The 9,378-nt window shown below is 36.5% G+C and overlaps 1 protein-coding gene across 1 annotated transcript; it reads right to left on the bottom strand.

Moving 5' to 3' along the window:
- Positions 1-1,008: 1,008 nt before the first annotated feature.
- LOC127840553 (uncharacterized) lies at positions 1,009-4,794 on the bottom strand. Its single transcript, XM_052368965.1, has 2 exons — positions 4,396-4,794; positions 1,009-4,292 (listed from the first exon to the last, which is right to left on the bottom strand). The coding sequence occupies exons 1-2, from the start codon at positions 4,694-4,696 to the stop codon at positions 1,009-1,011; spliced, it is 3,585 nt and encodes a 1,194-aa protein (XP_052224925.1). The 5' UTR covers positions 4,697-4,794.
- Positions 4,795-9,378: the final 4,584 nt, after the last annotated feature.

Here is a 9,378-nt window from a genome sequence, read left to right on the forward strand (position 1 = left end):
GTTTAAGGTTTTTGTAACTGATAATCTTTTATCTATAGAATCTTGAACATAACCGTCTTTTGCTATGTCCGTTTTCCATCTCCCATGTATCTTAAGACATCTTTCAGAAACGCTCGAAGCGTTTGCCACATTAGTGGCTCCACTAGCTCGCAGTGAGTGCGTACCAATATTAAGTTCGGGACCAACTAGTTTTAATTTTTTAACAATACATTCTCTTGCTCTAGTGTAACTTAATTTTTTATTTTTCTTAATTAAGGAAGATACAGCTTTAGAACAAAAAGCTGGTTTAAATAAATACTCATTTGATTCATTAGACAAGTTTGCTAATGACATATATTTTGTTAAAATACCATATGGGCAAGCTGAAGTCGTGCCTTTTGCAATAATAATCTCTGAACCATTCCTATAAATGTCAGTTTTGCTATGGTGCACATTAATAACAAAATGATCTGATTTGAAGTGTACGTCATTACAACGAAGCTCACTTATTTCATTCATACGCATAAAACCAGCATATCCTAAAATGATCATAGCTAAATCTCTAACATCAATGACATCAGTAGAATCCTTATACATCAAACATAATGTTTGTATCATTTCTGATGAAAGTACATCTTCTTGTGAACAGGTTTTGAACACACACGTTTTGAAGCTTCTAATAATTGCTTAACAATGTTATTTTCTGTTGGATCATTTACACCATTCATAGAATGAACCCATTTTATACTGTAGAACACAGATGAAACAAAGTGTTAGATTTTCCGTGATCCATTAATTGAGTCATGTACATTGCCACTGATATGGGTAAGGCTGACATGGCGACTAATGAATTGTCTTCGCAGTAAGTTTTGAAATGTTCAAAAGAAGAATTATATTTCTTCACCGTACTGTCTGCTCTTGACTGCATCAAATATCCAGCCATTCTGTCCGCCATTTCGTCTCTGTGTTGCCCATGCAAACCTGCGTCCTCTAAACACTCAGTCAGAGTTCCTCTCAAACCAATACCTGTCAAACATATGTGATATATGCATCAATACATGAATTATGGTATGCTATCATATCAAATGATAATCTAGTTTCGCCAAAACAACCGTTATTTCCCTTCCCAGGAATCGTACAATCTCTTCCAATAATGTTACAATCTTTTACAAAATATCTAAATATGCCGTCTGACGAAATAAGCATTGGCCAATAAGGCGAGCTGACCCATTTTGGGACAACAAGGGTGCATTTTGCTTTCTCCGATATCATCTTATCGATACAGTTCGGAACCAACCTAGGTGGTGGAACTAACCAATTTACATCGTTTCCCCAATATTGTACTAAGGCATCTACTGCCTCTGTTCCTGGAACCCACCATCGGGAATTAAACCTTTTGCATTTATTGTTTGCATGCGATGCAAATCTGTCAACTGAATGTTTACCCCATATGTTATCTAATGCTATAAAATAACATTTATCTATCTGCCAGTCGTCTGAATCGAAACATCGACTTAAATAGTTGCTCTTTTCATTATCTGCTCTTGGAATCCATTCCGGACATAATGATATCTTATTTTGATCACAAAACATATTTAAATCTAAAGCTATGTCATGGATATCCATTTTTCGACTACCATTCAGTAATATAGATTTTACATTTTTATTGTCTGAATACACTTTTATGTACGAATTTTGTAAAGTATTTCCAAAAGTTTTAACAATTCTGTTAACTGCTTCCGCTTCCCGCCAAGTGGAGCTGCGTGATTTTTCTATATCAGACCAAATGCCAATTACTTCTACATCTTTAACCGCATTATCATCAACCTTTATACAAAAAGGATAAATCTCGTCATCTGTGGTTTTACCATATACTCTACAAACCATCTCTGACAACCGTCTATTATCTTTACCTTCCTCTTCTACGGGCTTACCATATTCGCTATGGCTCCTTTGCGGGAGCCATGTATTGCAATCTTTGTCCACTTCCGGGGACCAAATCATACCTTTTTTGCTCACTTCCGGGAGGCATCTTACTGAATCTGTGTCCACTTCCGGGGATAATAACATACCATTTCTGCTCACTTCCGGGAGCAATCTACTAGGCTCTATGTCCACTTCCGGGGACCATAGCATACGCTCTCTGCTCACTTCCGGGAGCAGTCTACTAGGCTCTATGTCCACTTCCGGGGACCATAGCATACGCTCTCTGCTCACTTCCGGGAGCAATCTACTAGGCTCTATGTCCACTTCCGGGGACCATAGCATACGCTCTCTGCTCACTTCCGGGAGCAATCTACTAGGCTCTATGTCCACTTCCGGGGACCATAGCATACGCTCTCTGCTCACTTCCGGGAGCAATCTACTAGGCTCCATGTCCACTTCTGGGGACAATAGCATAATCTTTCTGCTCACTTCCGGGAGCGATAACATACCTTTTATATCCGTATGCAAAGATTTATCTTGAAAACCAACTTCCGGTGGATACGTGTCTTTACGTAATGTTACAACACAATTTGTTGTCTCATCTTCAGGACTCAGAGACCGTGAGTACATACCTTTACTCTGTTCGTCAAGTGAATACATCAAATTGCTCAAATTTTCTCGTTTATTTCCATGAAAGTCGTAGACTTGAATATCATTTTGTCTATCTACCTGAAAGCTACAACTTTCTATAAAACCTCCATAACCTGTGCTACTTGCATCAGCAAATATATTAAACAAACACACTTGATTGTGTTTGAAATATTTTCCACTGCTGTTTAATTTCCTAGCGTTTTCTTTCCAGAACGTTAGTTCGGAAATAGCTTGCTCTGTCACAATAATGGGAGCTCTCCAACTAGCTCTGGTATTTATGCAATTGAATAAATGTCTTGTTAACAACCTAACTTTATTTCCAACAACACTCTGAAGTGAAATTATCTGCCCTACAATGCTAGCTACGAATCTTACTGGCACTGTTTTTTCTCTCGTTTGATGAATTTGATAGATCATCGAATCAATACTCTTTTCTAGTCTAGCCACTCTGTTTTCAGTAATGAACAACCGATTTGTATGCATATCGAGCACATGCCCTAGCCATTCTACTCTCTGAGAAGGAATCCAATTACATTTATCTTCGGCTAATAAAAACCCCAAATCTACCAGGGTATTTCTCGTAAATTCACTGGCACACAATGCTCTCTCATATACTACATTTCCGCCAATACCATCATCCAAAAACATAACTATTTTAAGTCCTTTTGATCTAAGTAATGCTACTACAACTCTAAGCAGTTTAGTAAATATATGACCGGCTGTTTTTATGCCGAATGGAAGCGAGTTAAACACATAATAACACTGTTTGCTATTGTCTTGATAGCTAAAACCTAAATATTTTCTATGTTCCGTGAATATATCAATGTGATGATATGCTCCTTTAATATCGAAAGTAAATAAAAAGGAATTTTTCTCAAACAAAGTTTCAGCAACTTTAATGTCTTCAAATTTTACTTTGAACTGGTGCAAGTGTGGATTAATATACCTACAATCTAGAACTAATCGTGGCTTCCCTTTCTTATTAAATGCTACTGTAAGCGGATTAACAATATGTGGAATCTCGTTACATCTTGAAACAATACCTTTGTCTAATAAAGCTTTTATTTCGCTTTCTACAAATACGGAATTTACTCTCGCTGAGTAATTATTTTTCATCTGAGAATGTTCGGGTACAGTTATAAATGGAAGCTTGTACCCACCACTTACTACATCTAAAATATACTTACTATCAGTAGCCTCTTGCCACTTGGCCACGTGTGCCTTCAGTCTACTAACCGGAGAACTTCCGGTATCAATCTCTTTAATAGGATCCTTTAGATCAATTTCTGTGTTTACATGTTTAAGTACGATACCTTTTTCCGACGGAATAGGAACTACCCATTTTATGGATAGCGGTGTCCCAAACATAAAACTACTTATCTTATTGTTAGAGCTGCTTGCTGGACATTCAGCTGCCCCTTTCCAATGCCCCGGCTTGCCACAAGCGAAACACATCCCTGGGCGTCTCAACGGCTGTCTCATCGACATCCCCTGGGTTGCATTGTTTTGTGCAACCATCGGCTTCCGGTACGGCCCGTTGCGCGCGCCTCGTGATTTTTTCGATTTTTCCGCTTTTAACTTCTTGTTTGCCCGCGCCTCTGCCCTGTACATCCTCTTTTCGTCTTCGGAGTCAGATGCCAGCGGGTTAGACTCGTATTCGCTTACGAACCTCCACCCCAACTCTGATTCGTCAGCTAAACGTATTATCTTCTGTCGGTGAGCCACCATAGCTTTGACTGCAAATAGATTAATCTCATAAGACTCGTCAAACGATTAAACATAAATATATGTTATGTATATGACGCAATAAAGTAAATAAAATTATTTTCCAATACTGACCTTCCGCGATTTTGTTTCGCGTTTCTTCAATATTTCTATTCGACAACGAACTTTCTACTTCCTCTAATGCCAAATTTACTTTCGCATTATGCTTAAATTGCTCTTCACTTGATTTTCGTTTAAAAGATGGTATACCTGATACAATGTTCGAAATTTGAGTTAACTGAGTAACATTAGTTTTTGAACTTATCTTTTCTACAATGCGTTCCAGGTCATGAAGCATTGCATTCTTTTGTTCAGTTAAAGAAGATTTCAACTTTTCATCGACTATTTCGCTGATCAGGTGTATATGTTCCTCCATTTTCGGTGCACGATCTTGCCACGTTGACGCCTTCGCTAGAACTGATTTCTATCGCTATTTATTTCTATAAATAGCAATACACAAAACAAACTCGCAAAACCGGTTTGTTTTCTCATGTCCGTCAGGACAAAAGTACTCCGATATACGATGTAACGCGGAGTACTATAATACTATATTTAATATAACTGGTCCAAGGAATTTTGAATCGAACTATATACTTTTGGTAACACAATCAAATATGTTACCACTGAGACAATCAGAAATTATAACTGAAAGCTATATTTTAAGGCTATGTGAGTAATAATAATACAGGTTTTGACATTATTGGAGTTTTCAGACATAAGTGGAATGTAGGGCACCTGTGTCATTTGGACATATTCCTGTTTGAATCTGTGACAAATTTTTTGGATATTTGTCATTTTGTTATGTAGACAATTCTCTTTGAACATTGTGGCATGCGTAAAAAAGTTTTATCTAATGTTTATAAGGTCTTGAGCTTTTCAAGGAATGAATTTGTCTGTGCCATGTATATTGTTGGCTAAGGGATTAAATTTGTCTTTAAAGTGGGGCTCATAAAAACTTTTATCTGCAATATGTGCCAGTTATTCACTTAAATTGAACAGGATGGGTCACATAGAACTACACCACATTGCATTGCTGCATGTCCCTATTTGAATGCTACCCTGGCCTCAGTTTGGCTTTTCACTGTCCTATTTAGATAAGATATTACTTTTTATATTATACAGTTCTTGATGACTGCAGTGTCCATGACTAAGATGTTGAACCAGATGGCCTAGATCCAGAACTGACGCATGGAGTTCAAAACTACAGGGATCAAGGTATTCTTTTCTGTGAAACCTTTTTTTTTTAAAGATTTCATGTACCTCAGGCTGGTTCAGTTTATAGGGAATTTGTCCATAAACCCCACATTCACAAGTTAGATTCAAATAAAGAAGGAATTTATATTTACCAACAACTAAATGTATAATTGTAATCAAGAAAAGCAGCAGTAAAATTATTTATGAATAATGTTTATTTTTTTGCCTGTGGACTTCAAGCACAATTGTGTTCTGAGTGCTGGCTACTGTTACATATAGGAATGATTACATGAAACCAAAAATACTGATGGTTTGCTTTGTTGTTTTGCCTTAAATTACCTTTATCAAAAGAATAGAATGTCTACAGTTTAAATTCTGTTACACATATGCATATACATGTCATTATTTTCATTGTTTCTACATGTCTACCACATAGTAAATCAGGTATTCAAACTTAATGCTATGTTTTTAATAATAGTTATTTTTTACATTATTCGAGTTTTCAGACAAAAGTGGGAACCCTTGTCTTTGGGACACTTGTCTATTTTAATATTAGTATGTGATGCATTTGTTGGATAGTTGTTATATTGCTTCGTAGATAAGTCTCTTAAAACTATGAGTTATGCCTATAACAATTCTTTTTTAATGTTTACAAGGTCATGGCAATTCAAGGAATTAAAATGTCTGTATTGGTTTAGGGATTGGCATTGTCTCTAGAGTGCAGATCAGCTAAGTTTGTTTCTTTAATATGTGCCAGTTATTGAATGACATTGAAAAGGATGGTGCAAAAGCAACAGTTAACAAGACTTAAAATGTACTAAAACAATGCTATATACATGTCATTGTATTGTGCATGCCCCCATTGGAAGGTTACATTCTTCTCAGTGTGACTTTACACTGTCCTCATTTGGTGACGGTTATATTAGATATTACTTTTTAGCTCGACTATTATATATGAAATATATATAGTAGAGCTATCCTACTCACCCCGGTGTCGGCGTAAGCATTGGTGTCTGCGTGCAAATGTTAAAGTTTTCGTACTACCCCAAATAATTTCTTTCTCCCTTGACATATTGCTTTCATATTTTGCATACTTGTTAACCAACATGACCCCAACCTATAAACAAGAGCAGACAACTATATCAAGCATTTTGTCATAATTATGGCCCCTTTTCCTATTAGAATATGCAGCAAATGTTAAAGTTTTCGCACTACCCCATTTATTTTCATTGTCCCTTGACATATTGCTTTTATATTTTGCATACTTGTTTACCAACATCACCCCAACCTATAAACAAGAGCAGACAACTCTATCAAGCATGTTGTCATAATTATTGCCCCTTTTATACTTAGAATATGCATATTATTGATAAATCTATGTTAAAAGTTTGCGTACTACCCCAAATATTTCCTATATCCTTTGACATATTGCTTTTATATGTTGCATACTTGTTTACCAACATGACCCCAACCTATAAACAAGAGCAGACCACTGTATCAAGCATTTTGACATAATTATGGCCCCTTTTACACTTAGATAATTGAACCTTTTGCTTAAATTGCCATAACTTCTTTATTTATTATCACATTGTATTATTACTTTGATAAAACAACACTTACCTGAATACCACAATGGATTCCACCCAAACAATACCCCACGCCCCTACCAGAATCCCTCCCCCCCCCCCCAACCTCAACCCCCCCCCCCCCCCCCCCCAAAAAAAAAAAATTTTTTTTGTTTAAACATCGTCTAATAAAAAGATCATCTATTTGAATATGAACAATTTCCCCATGATGGCTTACGTTATACTGTCAAGCACTCGAATAGTCAAGCGCGCTGTCCTCTGACAGCTCTTGTTATTTAAACAGTTCTTGATGACTGCATTGTACATGACCATGATGTTGATCCAGATGGCCAAGAACCTGAACTGAGACATATGCAGGTGCAAAACAGCATGGAGCAAGGTATTCTTTTGTGTGAAACATGTTGAAAAAAAAGGTTAACATATAAATCCAGCTAGTTCTATTATTTTGGAACTGGTTGATCAACCTCACATGCACAAGTTGGATGACAGTGACAGTCACAATGTTTACATTTTAAAATTAATGTATGTGGCTCAATCTGTTTTCTTATGTCATGTTGTTACATGTACAGTGATGAGTCTGCATCGGTTACCTTCTAGGCAGCTACGTTTGATTCGGCGTAAAGTCTATATGGTTAGCCCAGACAGCCTTCCGGCACTTTGTCAGAGGACAGATCATCTGAGATGTGATTGAGAGTCATGAGGTAGCCGCAAATAGTTTGCGTTTTAAAGAGTGTGGCATATTATTCCAACAATGTACATTTTATAACAAAATGAATAAATACTTGTTATATATACATGTGTCACTGTGAGACCATTATTTAGTTGAGCTGTTCATAATGTTATTATATTTTAATAAGAGTGAACTGAAACCTCAAATTTTTGTATTGTACTTTCACCTATATGGAATATGTGTTAGTAAATGTTTTTAACCAGGTTTTCCGAAGGAAAAAACTGGTTATTAGATTGGCGAATGCGGGCGGGCTGGCTGGCTGGCTGGCTGGCTGGCGGGCTGGCTGGCGGGCGGGCGGAACAAGCTTGTCCGGGCCATAACTATGTCGTTCATTGTCAGATTTTAAAATCATTTGGCACATTTGTTCACCATCATTGAATGGTGTGTCGCGCGAAATAATTACGTCGATATCCCCAAGGTCAAGGTCACACTTTGAGTTCAAAGGTCAAAAATGGCCATAAATGAGCTTTTCCTGGCCATAACTATGTCATTCATTGTGAGATTTTAAAATCATTTGGCACATTTGTTCACCATCATGGGACGGTGTGTCGCACGAAAGAATCACGTCAATATCTCCAATGTCAAGGTCGCCACGACTAAAAATAGATTTTTTTTAAAAACAAACTTACAAAGGGGGTTAATTTTGTTTGTTCATTTCAAAAGTTCAGTTTGAGTTTTCTCCCTTTATCAGATTTTTTTTCACAATGAAAACCTGGTTTTGTGACAATTTTGTCCCTTGTTAATGTTTCTTATGATTCGAGACAAATAGTGTAAGCATTTTTTGTTTTGATAATATATTACGTGTAATTAGTTAAATATTTTAGAAAAATATGTACAGTACTATATGAGTAAATGCATATACTTCACTTTCCTTATTTTATCCGAAGAAGAACTTGTCCACAACACTCCAATGTTGAGTTTGTAAATATGTTTTGACATTTTTGGTAGTCGGTAGTTGTTGCTATTTTAGATTCTCTTCTTGTAGTTAGTTCAAGTACTGTAATAAGGTATTGATAAGAAAAGTTTATTGGTTTGGTTTAAAAACTTATGAAGCGTTTTGATGATTAATTATTTCAATGTATAACTTTCATAGACTTTATAACTGGCGATTTATTTTTAATAAAAATTAATGTTGGATTGATTGTGGCTTCAAGGGACAGAAGTCATCTCAGATACAGATGAATCCTGGAGTTCCAACATCACATGAAATTATTTCTTTTTTCATTTGTCAATGTTTGGACTAACAATAGCAAATAAGTAAGCATATACACGTATATATATCCAGTTTAAACTGTGTTTGATTTCAGTTATTAGTGTGGTGTTAAATATTCATATTGTATTAACCATAAACTTAAACATAACAATTACAGATGTGCATTGCCCCATCACCTTTGTCAAGCCACCTGGCTTTACTTGTAACAGATATCAGGATTCCCTGCGGAGTAGTTGTGTGCTTACTTCTCGGGTTCCACCACCAATGATGGCTTCCCCAAGGCTACAACTACATACAGAAGATGATAGTCAACAGTCAGATTGTGACGTAAGAAA

The sequence above is a fragment of the Dreissena polymorpha genome, chromosome 8 (genome assembly GCF_020536995.1).
Source record: "Dreissena polymorpha isolate Duluth1 chromosome 8, UMN_Dpol_1.0, whole genome shotgun sequence".
NCBI lineage: Eukaryota > Metazoa > Mollusca > Bivalvia > Myida > Dreissenidae > Dreissena > Dreissena polymorpha.

Coding starts and splice junctions, on each gene's coding strand:
- LOC127840553 (XM_052368965.1), bottom strand. CDS start 4,696: ATGGAGGAACATATACACCTGATCAGCGAAATAGTCGATGAAAAGTTG. Junction 4,293..4,395: donor GCGAAACAAAATCGCGGAAG/GTCAGTATTGGA, acceptor ATCTATTTGCAG/TCAAAGCTATGGTGGCTCAC.